General features: G+C 43.7%; 1 protein-coding gene and 1 long non-coding RNA gene across 2 annotated transcripts in view; both read right to left on the bottom strand.

Moving 5' to 3' along the window:
* Positions 1 to 239: 239 nt before the first annotated feature.
* The window catches only part of LOC116706112 (uncharacterized), a 21,640-nt gene continuing 7,557 nt past the window's right edge, over positions 240 to 14,322 (bottom strand). Inside the window, exons 4-12 of the mRNA XM_032542756.1 lie at positions 11,677 to 11,879; positions 11,462 to 11,507; positions 11,148 to 11,265; positions 10,731 to 10,756; positions 10,343 to 10,534; positions 4,486 to 4,688; positions 1,558 to 1,606; positions 987 to 1,180; positions 240 to 355 (exon numbers count right to left, since the gene is read on the bottom strand). Of these exons, the coding sequence (XP_032398647.1) occupies positions 299 to 355; positions 987 to 1,180; positions 1,558 to 1,606; positions 4,486 to 4,688; positions 10,343 to 10,534; positions 10,731 to 10,756; positions 11,148 to 11,265; positions 11,462 to 11,507; positions 11,677 to 11,879 (1,088 nt within the window). The 3' untranslated portion in view covers positions 240 to 298. The remainder of the gene's footprint in view (positions 356 to 986; positions 1,181 to 1,557; positions 1,607 to 4,485; positions 4,689 to 10,342; positions 10,535 to 10,730; positions 10,757 to 11,147; positions 11,266 to 11,461; positions 11,508 to 11,676; positions 11,880 to 14,322) is intronic.
* On the bottom strand, positions 7,237 to 9,327 carry LOC116706154 (uncharacterized). Its single transcript, XR_004336157.1, has 4 exons — positions 9,197 to 9,327; positions 8,239 to 8,264; positions 7,876 to 8,061; positions 7,237 to 7,262 (listed from the first exon to the last, which is right to left on the bottom strand). It is a non-coding gene; the product is annotated as an uncharacterized LOC116706154 (long non-coding RNA).

Below are 14,322 nucleotides of genomic sequence, written 5' to 3'. Positions count from 1 at the left end.
AGAAAGAAAGAAAGAGACTAATTAGTAGACTAATATTACCCTTTGGGCTAATAATGAGACCACATGCATTGATGATCCCTAACATCACACAATCGGTGCCTTCTGCATTGATTGTGTGTGACCCTGAAATATAAGATCAGTAAATCTAGTCATTACCTGTGAAAGGGGAATTCCCAGAAACTTCTGGACTTTATGCCACGCAATCTCATTGCGTTACACTCCAGGAGCTTGCGCTCATAGAACAGACAGTCCACGTGAGGAGACGTTGGGGTTTGTCCACCTGTCCTCCTGCTTGGAGCTACAAACTGGTCACGATTGAAGGTGTGATGCATCCCACCAGAATTGCTGGTTTCCCCCTGTTAGCACAGAGTAACACCCAACCAGTCCAGAAACCAGATGAACTAAGAGAGGAGTTCCAGTTTGGTTCTGACAGATTTGGCTTTTGTTCTGCATACATATGATTCTTCTATACACCTACTGTTTCTATTTTTCACATCTACTAACCACATACTCACATACAAGTAAATTTTACATTGTAATTTAATACTGTGTCTTACCATGGTAATTTTAAAATGTGTTTTACATGGTTTTAAATAGTTAGGTGAGTAATTTAAAGTAGTGTTAATTGATTTGTCACTTCAAAGAGGAATAACCTTTAGGCACAAAATGATACGGCAACTTTCTAAAACAAACTGTCATCCAACCATGACAGTGTTGATGCAAAATGCAATTTCAATTGGATTTCTCCAAGTGGGTCTCAGTCCAAAGGATTTGACAGTGGCCACAGAGCCTGCCAAACATCCAACATCCAGCAACCCATGCAGATAGGTTTGTGACGTCTGGACACACACATCTGATCTGATCACTCTCCATTAACAGTGTGAACAGTCAGTGTTATACAGTAGATCTGAATTTCCACATCGTATTTTCCTGCAGTCTGAACATAGGCCGTGAAATGGACCCAACGATGGTTGGAGGAGTTCCCTACCTGGCATGTGGTCCAAGGCCTCGCGGATGTCCGTTCCAACTCGTGAAGCGATGGGACAGAAAACCAAAAGGTAGTCACTTTCTCCAGGAGACTGCACCTCAAAATGGCCACCGACTTTTAACTTTCCAACAAAAGTGCGATGAGCACCTTTAGTTTCTCCCGCTGAATGGACATAAAAGTTTTTCCCTGACACTAAAAATTGAGAAAATGTTGAAGTTATTAATGCATTCGTAACATAATTTTGTATAGCAACACCACCTGACCCTCTTGTCAAACCAAAGGGACGGTCCATTAATCTGAATATCAGCTGTTACCCTCTGTGTCACTTACCTCCACCCAATTCATTTTGAAATCAGAATTAGGACCTGAACTTCAGAATTATTCTTTGTCACAGAATATCTGTGAATTTTGAACTAATATGTTACATTGGTATAGGAACGTATCGCTTCACAACCAATGAGATACACAACAGGTGTTTACACAGAGCAACAACTCCTTTACACCAGGCAAAGGGAGTGAAGTTTATAAATAGAGTTTGAAATCTGATCAAAAGTTCATATTATACTCACACTTAGTAAATTTCTTGAGCTGGTTTTTAAAGCCTTGCATGGTATGTCCCTGGAAGAAAGAGACTAAGTAGTAGACTAACATTAACCTATAGGCTAATAATGAGACCACATGCATTGATGATCCATAAATTCCACAATCGGTGCACTCTCTGTATTGATTGTTTGTGACCCTGAATATAAATCATAATCTCGTCAGTAACCTGTGAAAGGGGAATTCCCCAAACTTCTGGACGTCACGCCACGCAATCTCATTGCGGTTGCACTCAGGAGCTTGTGCTCATATAGACCACAGTCAACAGTGAGAGAGGAAGCTGGGGTTGTCCCACCTGTCTCCTGCTTGGGACTACAACATGGTCAACGATTGAAGGTGTGATGCTCACCACCAGAATTGCTGGTTTCCCACCTGTTAGCACAGAGATAATACAACCCAATGAGTCAGAAACCAGATGACCTAAAGAGGAGTTCAGTTTGGGGTTCTGGACAGATTTTGGCTTTTGTTCCTGCATACAATGGATTCTTCTATTCATCTACTGTTTCTAGTTTTTTACATCACTAACCACATACTCACATACAATAAATTTTACATTGTAATTTAATAACTGTTCTTACCATGGAATTTTAAATGTGTTTATACATGGTTTTTTAAATAGTTAGGTGAGTACTTTAAAGTCGTGTTTTGATTTGGTCCACTTCAAAGGTAATAACCTTTTTAGGCACAAAATGTTACGGCACTTTTCTAAAACAAACGTACCTCCAACCATGACGTGTTTTGATGCAAAATGCAATTTCAATTGGATTTTCCCAAGTGGGTCTCAGCGTCCAAAGGATTTGACAGTGGCCACAGAGCCTGCCAAACATCCAACTCCAGCAACCCATGCTGATAGGTTGGTGACATCTGGACACACCCATCTGATCTGATCACTCTCCATTAACGTGTGAACGTCAGTGGTTATCCAGTAATCTGAATTTTCCACATCGTATTTTTCCTGCAGTCTGAACATGGCCGTGAAATGGGACCCAACAACGGTTGGAGGAGTTCCCTACCTGGCATGTGGTCCAAGGCCCGTCGCGATGTCCTCTTCCACTCGTGAAGCGATGGGACAGAAAACCAAAAGGTAGTCACTTTCCCTCCAGGAGACTGCACCTCAAAATGGCCCACGACTTCAACTTTTCAACAAAGCGTGATGAGCACCGTTAGTTTCTTTTCTCCCGCCAAGTGAACAAAACGTTTCTTCCCTCCTGACACTGACAACAGAGAAAATGTTGAAGTCTTAATGCGCCGTAACATCGTATGTATAGCAACACCACCAACCCCCAATGATAATCTAAAAAAAAACATCTAGATTCAGCATGAATTAGAAAATATTTCACCATTCCTGATATTACGACATGTATTGTCAATTTCTAAAAAGAGTAAAGTTGTTTTCCTCACCAGTCATTGCTGCGTTGGGCCATTTCCTCTAAAGAGGAGATAAGAACTTTTAGTCACACACTTATCCCTTTGTTTTTTCCTTCCTGTCACGGGGACTTGTTTAGTTTTATTTAACGCATGGTTTTTAAAACTCGCGGCCACACAGATGATATTTCTGGCCCTGTAACTTGACATCAAAGTTTAGTGTTGGCCCGCGCCGCGCGCAGTCTGAAACTTTTTGTCATTGCGCTTGTCACTTAGGGCTACCAAAGTATCCCCTGACTGCGGCGTTTGGTTTTCACTGTCTTTCAAGACTATCCAAGTCACCTGGAAAAGTATCAACGTTAGTCCACTTGTTTTGAAACGTGTTTTGGATGATGGAAAATATATTACATCACCCAATTCCACTCTTGTCTTTCCTCAAACGTGCCTCAATTATGAAGCTACATGAGGAATTGATCGCATGTTTGCTGACTTCAAGACACAACAGAGCCACTTTTTTTTGCACTTTTTTTGTGCAAGTCTCCCTCCTATAACTTCAAATGAGCTCATTGACCTCGTGGCAATTCGAACTTAAAGCAGTTCCGGAGGTGAGATGGAAATGAAGCAGTTTGGCGACAAGGTTTTACTTTAATTTTGATTTTTTTTAAGAGAATACTAGTTAATCAATGCACTCCTAAATCAATCAGCGTGTTTTATCCTAATGTACTTTTTATCATTCTTGTGTATAACTTTCCCATCATCTGCAACTATCTGCTCCTGATTGAAATTATCTCAGCGTAAATCCTTTCCAGAAGACCTCACCTTAATCAATGCCTTCTACCCCTAACTCATCAACTGTGGAGGTGCCCCACCCTGCTGATCAATCAGATTCGTACTATTTTGGCAAGGCCAATCACAGAGTCACACCCTGCTTTTAAAAATCTGTTTCTCCCTTTGCTATCAGCCGTTGTGCAGTTAAAGAATACAACCCCCCCCCCCCCCCCCTTCCACCTCAAGGTCATCTACTCCAGCTGACAGGTCCGTAGCGTCCTTCAGTGCGTTATCTTCGGGCTCCTTTGTTGCAACCACTCGTGTCTAGATTCCATCAAGGGTTCTAAGGTTCCCTAACCCCTATGTATATATAAAGAGAAAATTGTTGAACTAATTATTTAATTGGTATAGGAATGTTCACTTCACAACCAATGGTTACACAATGGGGTTCCACAGAGCAACAACTACCTTTACACCAGGCAATGTAAGGGAAGATTATTAATAAAGTTGAAAACCTGATCAAAAGTTCATGATTATTCTCACACTTACTTAATTTGTTGAGCTCGTTTTTGAAGCCTTGCTTATTAGTATGTTGCTGGAAAAAAAGAAAGAAAGATGGAGAGTGACTAATTAGTAGACTAATATTACCCTTGGGCTACTAACGAAACCACATGCATTGATGATCCCTAAAATCACACGATCGGTGCATTCTAAAGTTATTGTGTGTGAACCTGATATATAAGATCAGTAAATCTAGTCAGTACCTGTGAAAGGGGAATTCCCAGACACTTCTGGACATCATGCCACGCAATCTCATTGCGGTTACACTCCAGGAGCTTGCGCTCATAGAACAGACAGTCCACAGTGAGGAGGACGCTGGGGTTGTCCACCTGTCTCCTGCTTGGAGCTACAACACGGTCAGGATCGAAGGTGTGATGCATCACCACCAGAATTGCTGGTTTCCCACCTGTTAGCACAGAGATAATACAACCCAACCAGTCAGAAACCAGATGAAACTAAGAGAGGAGTTCAGTTTGGTTCTGGCCAGCTTGGGCTTTTTTCTGCATACATGTGATTCTTCTATTAACCTAGTGTTTCTATTTTTTCATCTACTAATTCACATGTTCACAAACAAAATAAAAACACGTTATACTGTGTCTTCACATGGTATCTTAATACGTTTACATGGTTTTAAATAGTTAGTGAGTAATTTAAGTAGATGTTAAATGATTTTGTCACTTCAAAGAGGATAACCTTATAGACACAAAATGATACGGCACTTTCTAAAACAAACTGTCATTTCAACCATGACATGTTGTGCAAATGCAATTTCAATTGGATTTCTCCACGTGGGTCTAAGTCCAAAGGATTGACAGTGGCTACAGAGCCTGCCAAACATCCAACCATCCAGCAACCCATGCAGATAGGTTTGGACCTCTGGACCACAACATCTGATCTGATCACTCTCCATTAACAGTGTGAACAGTCAGTGTTGATCAGTATATCTGAATTTCCTCCACACGTATTTTCCTGCAGCTGTCTAACCTAGGCCGTGAAATGACCCAACGATGGTTGGAGGGTTCCCTACCTGGTATGTGGTCCCGGGCCTCACATATGTCCTTCCAACTTGTAAGCGATGGGACAGAAAACTAAAAGGTAGTCACTTTCTCGCGAGACTGCACCTCGTATGGCCACCGTCTTTCAACTTTTTAAACAAATGCCCCGATAGCCCATTAGTTCTCTTCTCCCACCAGTGGACATAAACGTTTCCTTCTCCCTGACACTGAAAACGAGAAAATGTTGAAGTCATTAATGATGCGCCGTAACATCGTATGTATAGCACACCACCAACCCCCATGAAATCTAAAAAAAAAATCTTATCTAGATTCGCATGAATTAGAAATACATTTCACACATTCCTGATATACGACATGTATGGTCCAATTTCTAAAAAGAGTAAAGTTGTTTTCTCCCAGTCATGGCTGGCGTGGGCACTTTCCTAAAGAGGAATAAAGAACTTTTAGTCAACACACTATCCCTTGTGTTTTCCTTCCTGTCACGGGACTTGTTTAGTTTATTAACGCATGGGTCTTAAACCGCGGCCCCGGGCCAATTGAGGCCCGCGGGTGTATTTTCTGGCCCTGTCTGACATCAAGTTATCTCGCGTAAATCCTTTCAGGAAGACCTCACTCTTAATCAATGCTCTTCCTAACTCCAATCACGTTGGTTGGTGCCCCCCCTGCGATCAATCAGATTTCGTACAAAAATTGCAAGGGCCAATCACAGAGTCCAACCACCCTGCTTTAAGAATCTGTTTTTCCTCCCTTCTTTTTGCGCTATCACTTTTGTTGCGTTAAAGAATCCCCCCCCCCCCCCCCCACCCCACCCCCCCCCCCCCCCCCCCCCCCCCCCCCCCCCCCCCCCCCCCCCCCCCCCCCCCCCCCCCCCCCCCCCCCCCCCCCCCCCCCCCCCCCCCCCCCCCCCCCCCCCCCCCCACCCCCCCCCCCCCCCCCCCCCCCCCCCCCCCCCCCCCCCCCCCCCCCCCCCCACCCCCCCCCCCCCCCCCGTCCCCCCCCCCCCCCCCCCCCCCCACCCCACCCCCCCCCCCCCACCCCCCCCCCCCCCCCCCCCCCCCCCCCCCCCACCCCCCCCCCCCCCCCCCCCCCCCCCCCCCCCCCCCCCCCCCCCCCCCCCCCCCCCCCCCCCCCCCCCCCCCCCCCCCCCCCACCCCCCCCCCCCCCCCCCCCCCCCCCCCCCCCCCCCCACCCCCCCCCCCCCCCCCCCCCCCCCCCCCCCCCCCCCCCCCCCCCCCCCCCCCACCCTCAAGTCCTCTACTCCAGCTGACAGGTCTGTAAGCGTCCTTCAGTCGTGTGTCTCTCGGGCTCCTTTGTTGCAACCACTCGTGTCTAGATTCCATCAGGGTGCTGAAGGTTTCTCATACCCCTATATGGATATATAAAAGAAATATTGTTGAACTAATATTTACATTGATAGGAATGTATCACTTCACAACCAATGAGTTACACATAGTGGGTTTTACACAGAGCAACAACTCCTTTCACCAGGAGGCAATGTAGGGAAGATTATTTAAGTTGAAACACTGATCAAAGTTCATGATTATTCTCACCACTTACTTAATTTGGTTGAGCTCGTTTTTGAGCTTGCTTATTATAATGTTGCTGGAAAAAAGAAGAACGATGGAGAGTGACTATTAGTAACTAATATTACCCTTGGGCTACTAACCAAACCACATGCATTGATGACCCTAAAATCACACGATCGTGCATTCTAAAGTATTGTGTGTGAACCTGATATATAAGATCAGTAAATCTAGTCGTACCTGTGAAAGGTGAATTCCCAGACACTTCTGACATCATGCCACGCAATCTCATTGCGGTTACACTCCAGAGCTTGCGCTCATAGAACAACAGTCCACAGTGAGGAGGACGCTGGGGTTGTCCACCTGTCCCTGCTTGGGTCTACACACGGTCATGATCGAAGGTGTGATGCATCACCACCATCAGAATTGCTGGTTTCCCACCTGTTGCACAGAGATATACAACCCAACCATCAGAAACCAGATGAAACGAGAGGAGTTCAGTTTGGTTCTGGCCACTTGGGCTTTTTTCTGCATACATATGATTCTTCCTATTAACCTAGTGTTTCTATTTTTTTCCATCTCTAACACACTGTTCACAAACAAAATAGAAACAGTTAAACTACGTGTCTTCACCAGGTATCTTTAATACGTTTTACATGGTTTTAAAGGTTAATTGAGTAATTTAAGTAGTGTTAATGATTTTGTCACTTCAAAAAGAGAATAACCTTTAGACACAAATGATACTGCAACTTTCTAAAACAAACTGTCATTCAACCCATGACATGTTGATGCAAATGCAATTTCAATTGTATTTCTCCAGTGGGTCTCAGTCCAAAGGATTTGACAGTGGCCACGAAGCCTGCCAAACTCCACACCGCAACCCCATTCGATCAGGTTTGTGACGGCTGGGACACACACATCTATCTGATCACTCTCCATTAACAGTGTGAACAGGCAGTGTTTATCAGTAGATCTGAATTTCCACATCGTATTTTCCTGCAGTCTGAACATAGGCCGTGAAATGGACCCAACGATGGTTGGAGGAGTTCCCTACCTGGTATGTGGTCCAGGGCCTCACATATGTCCGTTCCAACTTGTGAAGCGATGGGACAGAAAACCAAAAGGTAGTCACTTTCTCCAGGAGACTGCACCTCAATATGGCCACCGTCTTTCAACTTTTTAACAAATGCCCGATGAGCACCATTAGTTTCTCCCGCCAAGTGGACATAAACGTTTTTCCCTTTCATGGAAAACAGAGAAAATGTTGAAGTCATTATTGCGCCGTAACATTGTTTTATATAATAGCACCACCAGACCTTCTTGTCAAAAAAAAAAAAAGACCTTAATCTAGATCACACATTCCTGATATTACAACATGTGTTGTCAATTAATAAAAAGAGTAAACTTGTTTTCTCACCAGTTGTCTCTGTGTGGGCCATGTCTCTAAAGAGGAGATGAAGAAACCTTTAGTCAACACACTTATCCCTTGTGTTGTCCTTCTTTTCACGGGGACTTGTTTAGTTTATTTAACATGTTTGAGTGCAGGATGGGTCAACTGAAAACAGGAGGGTCTCTGGGACCTGAAGGACGAGATGAGGCGAGCAGGAAACACGTTTGAGAGCAGGATGGGCAAGCCCCCCCCCCCCCCAATTCACAGGAAATGTAGTTCAGTGTAAATTTACTCAGGAAGACCTAATTATTAATCAACGCTCCGTTTAACTCAAATCATCTGTTGGTGTCCACCCTGCTAAACCAATCAGAATCGTACATAAATTGCAAGGGCCAATCACAGAGTCCCAACCCTTCTTTTAAAAATCTGTTTCTCCCCTTGCTATCAGCTGTTGTTGCAGAAAAGAGTGCAACCCTTCCACCTCCAGTCCTCTACTCTAGCTGACTGGTCCAGAGCCTCCTTCAGTCTGGTCTTCAGGCTCCTTCATCGCCACCTCCGGTGTCTAGAATCCATCAGGGATCTGATGGCTTTCTACCCCCATATAGATATATACTGATACGAAAGATTTGTATAGCGATGGAGTCTAATCGCCAAAGACTTTGTACATTTTATTTGAGCCATACGATAAATCGTGTGTCTCTCCTGATTGAAATGACATCACATAGTACGTGAGGGCCACCCGGGACCCGAAGCTCAACGCCAGGTAGACACAAAAAGCCAAATAAACTGAACAGGTCCCGGTGACCTAAGGACAACACAAGGGTCATATCAAGCTGAAATGAAGCAAAACAAGGTGGAGGTACGTCACAAATTTTTTTGTCATCGCTGCTTAGCCCAAGCTCGACAGCTTGACACACTTAAAGTTACCTTCTATATATTATACATATATGTATATATATATATATATATATATATAGTATGTTACCTGTATTATAGCTCAGATGAACGGAGATTCACAGCCTCACCGACTATTTAAAACCTTTAAGGTCCTTACTTCCAAAATAGATTATAACTTTCTTTGAAATGTTTCTACAAATCCGTCCGATGCCTCTTCCCGAGCGCCGGTTTGGAAGCCGCCTGGCTTATTGATATGTTGCGGAAAAAAAGGAACGAAAGAGGGGATGGACTAATAGTAGACTATATTACCCTGGGGCTACTAACGAACCCACATGCATTGATGACCCTAAAATCACAACGATCGGCATTCTAAAGTTATTGTGTGTGGAAACTGATATAAGATCAGTAAATCTATTCATACCTGTGAAGGGGAATTCCAGACACTTCTGGACATCATGCCACGCAATCTCATTGCGGTTACACTCCAGGAGCTGCGCTCATAGAACGACATTCCACAGTGAGGGAGACCTGGGGTTGTCCACCTGTCTCCTGCTTGGAGTACAACAACACGGTCAGGATCGAAGGTGTGATGCTCACCACAGATTAATGGTTTCCCACCTGTTAGCACAGAGATATACAACCCAACCAGTCAGAAACCGTGAAACTAAGAGAGATTCAGTTTGGTTCGGCCAGCTTGGGCTTTTTCTGCATACATATGATTCTTCTATTAACCTAGTGTTTCTATTTTTTTCCATCTACAATCACATGTTCACAAACACAATAGAAAACAGTTAAATACTGTGTCTCACCATGGTATCTTTAAACGTTTACATGGTTTTAAATAGTTTAAGTGATTAATTTAAAGTAGTGTTAAATGTTTGTCACTTCAAAGAGGAATAACCTTTAGACACAAAATGATACGGCAACTTTCTAAAACAAACTGTCATTCAACCATGACAGGTTGATGCAAATGCAATTTCAATTGGATTTCTCCAAGTGGGTCTCAGTCCAAAGGATTTGACAGTGGCTACAGAGCCTGCCAAACATCCAACATCCAGCAACCCATGCAGATAGGTTTGTGACGTCTGGACACACACATCTGATCTGATCACTCTCCATTAACAGTGTGAACAGTCAGTGTTATACAGTAGATCTGAATTTCCACATCGTATTTTCCTGCAGTCTGAACATAGGCCGTGAAATGGACCCAACGATGGTTGGAGGAGTTCCCTACCTGGTATGTGGTCCAGGGCCTCACATATGTCCGTTCCAACTTGTGAAGCGATGGGACAGAAAACCAAAAGGTAGTCACTTTCTCCCGGAGACTGCACCTCAGTATGGCCACCGTCTTTCAACTTTTTAACAAATGCCCGATGAGCACCGTTAGTTTCTCCCGCCAAGTGGACATAAACGTTTCTCCCTGACACTGAAAACAGAGAAAATGTTGAAGTCATTAATGCGCCGTAACATCGTATGTATAGCAACACCACCAACCCCCAATGATAATCTAAAAAAAAAAATCTTATTCTAGATTCAGCATGAATTAGAAAATACATTTCACACATTCCTGATATTACGACATGTATTGTCAATTTCTAAAAAGAGTAAAGTTGTTTTCTCACCAGTCATGGCTGCGTGGGCCATGTCTCTAAAGAGGAGATAAAGAAACTTTTAGTCAACACACTTATCCCTTGTGTTTTCCTTCCTGTCACGGGGACTTGTTTAGTTTATTTAACGCATGGGTCTTAAACTCGCGGCCCCGGGGCCAATTGAGGCCCGCGGGATGATATTTTCTGGCCCTGTACTTGACATCAAAGTTATCTCAGCGTAAATCCTTTCAGGAAGACCTCACTCTTAATCAATGCTCTTCCTAACTCCAATCAACTGTTGGAGGTGCCCACCCTGCTGAATCAATCAGATTCGTACAAAAATTGCAAGGGCCAATCACAGAGTCACAACCCTGCTTTTAAAAATCTGTTTCTCCCTTTGCTATCAGCTGTTGTTGCAGTTAAAGAATACAACCCCCCCCCCCCTTCCACCTCAAGTCATCTACTCCAGCTGACAGGTCTGTAGCGTCCTTCAGTCGGTTCTTCGGGCTCCTTTGTTGCAACCACTCGTGTCTAGATTCCATCAAGGGGGTCTGAAGGTTCTCTACCCCTATATGGATATATAAAAGAAAGATTGTTGAACTAATATGTTACATTGGTATAGGAATGTATCACTTCACAACCAATGAGTTACACAATAGGTGGGTTACACAGAGCAACAACTCCTTTACACCAGGCAATGTAAGGGAAGATTATTAATAAAGTTGAAAACCTGATCAAAAGTTCATGATTATTCTCACACTTACTTAATTTGTTGAGCTCGTTTTTGAAGCCTTGCTTATTAGTATGTTGCTGGAAAAAAAGAAAGAAAGATGGAGAGTGACTAATTAGTAGACTAATATTACCCTTGGGCTACTAACGAAACCACATGCATTGATGATCCCTAAAATCACACGATCGGTGCATTCTAAAGTTATTGTGTGTGAACCTGATATATAAGATCAGTAAATCTAGTCATTACCTGTGAAAGGGGAATTCCCAGACACTTCTGGACATCATGCCACGCAATCTCATTGCGGTTACACTCCAGGAGCTTGCGCTCATAGAACAGACAGTCCACAGTGAGGAGGACGCTGGGGTTGTCCACCTGTCTCCTGCTTGGAGCTACAACACGGTCAGGATCGAAGGTGTGATGCATCACCACCAGAATTAATGGTTTCCCACCTGTTAGCACAGAGATAATACAACCCAACCAGTCAGAAACCAGATGAAACTAAGAGAGGAGTTCAGTTTGGTTCTGGCCAGCTTGGGCTTTTTTCTGCATACATATGATTCTTCTATTAACCTAGTGTTTCTATTTTTTCCATCTACTAATCACATGTTCACAAACAAAATAGAAAACAGTTAAATACTGTGTCTCACCATGGTATCTTTAATACGTTTTACATGGTTTTAAATAGTTAAGTGAGTAATTTAAAGTAGTGTTAAATGATTTTGTCACTTCAAAGAGGAATAACCTTTAGACACAAAATGATACGGCAACTTTCTAAAACAAACTGTCATTCAACCATGACAGTGTTGATGCAAAATGCAATTTCAATTGGATTTCTCCAAGTGGGTCTCAGTCCAAAGGATTTGACAGTGGCCACAGAGCCTGCCAAACATCCAACATCCAGCAACCCATGCAGATAGGTTTGTGACGTCTGGACACACACATCTGATCTGATCACTCTCCATTAACAGTGTGAACAGTCAGTGTTATACAGTAGATCTGAATTTCCACATCGTATTTTCCTGCAGTCTGAACATAGGCCGTGAAATGGACCCAACGATGGTTGGAGGAGTTCCCTACCTGGTATGTGGTCCAGGGCCTCACATATGTCCGTTCCAACTTGTGAAGCGATGGGACAGAAAACCAAAAGGTAGTCACTTTCCTCCAGGAACTGCACCTCAATATGCCACCGTCTTTCAACTTTTTACAAATGCCCGATGAGCACCATTATTCTCCCGCCAAGTGGACATAAACGTTTTTTCCCTTCATGAAAACAGAGAAAATGTTGAAGTCATTATTGCGCCGTAACATTGTTTTATATAATAGCACCCACCAGACCTTCTTGTCAAAAAAAAAAGACCTTAATCTAGTCACACATTCCTGATATTACAACATGTTTGTCAATTATAAAAAGAGTAAATTGTTTCTCACCAGTTGTCTCTGTGTGGCCATGTCTCTAGAGGAGATGAAGAAACCTTTAGTCAACACACTTATCCCTTGTGTTGTCCTTCTTTTCACGGGACTTGTTTAGTTTATTTAACATGTTTGAGTGCGGATGGGTCACCTGAAAACAGGAGGTCTCTGGGACCTGAAACGAGATGAGGCGAGCAGAACACGTTTGAGCAGGATGGGCAAGCCCCCCCCCCCCACCAAGTTCACAGGAAATGTAGTTCAGTGTAAATTACCAGGAAGACCTATTATTATCAACGCTCCGTTTAACTCAATCATCTGTTGTGTGTCCACCCTGCTAAACCAATCAGAATCGTACATAAATTGCAAGGGCCATCACAGAGTCCCAACCCTCTTTTAAAAATCTGTTTCCTCCCCTTGCTATCAGCTGTTGTTGCAGAAAAGAGTGCAACCCTTCCACCTCCAGTCCTCTACTCTAGCTGACTGGTCAGAGCCTCCTTCAGTCTGGTCTTCAGGCTCCTTCATCGCCACCTCCGGTGTCTAGAATCCATCAGGGATCTGATGGCTTTCTACCCCATATAGATATATACTGATACGAAAGATTGTATAGCGATGGAGTCTAATCGCCAAGACTTTGTACATTTTATTTGAGCCATACGATAAATCGTGTGTCTCTCCTGATTGAAATGACATCACATAGTACGTGAGGGCCACCCGGGACCCGAAGCTCAACGCCAGGTAGACACAAAAAGCCAAATAAGTGAACAGGTCCCGGTGACCTAAGGACAACCAAGGGTCATGTCAAGCTGAAATGAAGCAAAACAAGGTGGAGGTACGTCACAAATTTTTTGTCATCGCTGCTTAGCCCAGCTCGCAGCTTGACACACTTAAAGTTACCTTCTATATATTATACATATTTATATATATATATATATATATATGAATGTACCTGTATTATAGCTCAGATGAAACGGAGATTCACAGCCTCACCGACTATTTAAAACCTTTAAGGTCCTTACTTCCAAAATAGATTATAACTTTCTTTGAAATGTTCTCACAAATCCGTCCGATGCCTTTCCCTTTCGGGGTTGTACTTTCAGTTTTGCTTGGACATGAAAGCTGCGGACAGGTTACTTAAACCAGCATGGTATAATAATGTTTACCCGCCCCGACAGTGATGGTGGTGTGTGGTGGGTTGTGTGTGCGTGTGTGTGTGTGTGTTGTGGTCTAGGTAAGCTACATTTGTGGGGACCAAAAATTGTGAAAACAGTATACTTATGGGGACCTGAGTGCTTTGTGGGGACCAAAATGCTGGTCCCCATACCGTTAAAGGGCTTTTAGGGACTACCTTGTTTTTAGGAGTAGGGTTATAGGTTAGGTTATGGGTGGTTAGGGTGAGGTGAGGGTTTAGCTTTAGGTTTGATGGTTTTAGGCTAGGGTAGGGGCTAGGGAATGCATTATGTCATGACTGTCCCCACAAAGATA

The sequence above is a fragment of the Etheostoma spectabile genome, chromosome 18 (assembly GCF_008692095.1).
Source record: "Etheostoma spectabile isolate EspeVRDwgs_2016 chromosome 18, UIUC_Espe_1.0, whole genome shotgun sequence".
NCBI classification, from domain to species: Eukaryota; Metazoa; Chordata; class Actinopteri; order Perciformes; family Percidae; genus Etheostoma; species Etheostoma spectabile.
This window is presented reverse-complemented; position numbering and strand designations above follow the sequence as displayed.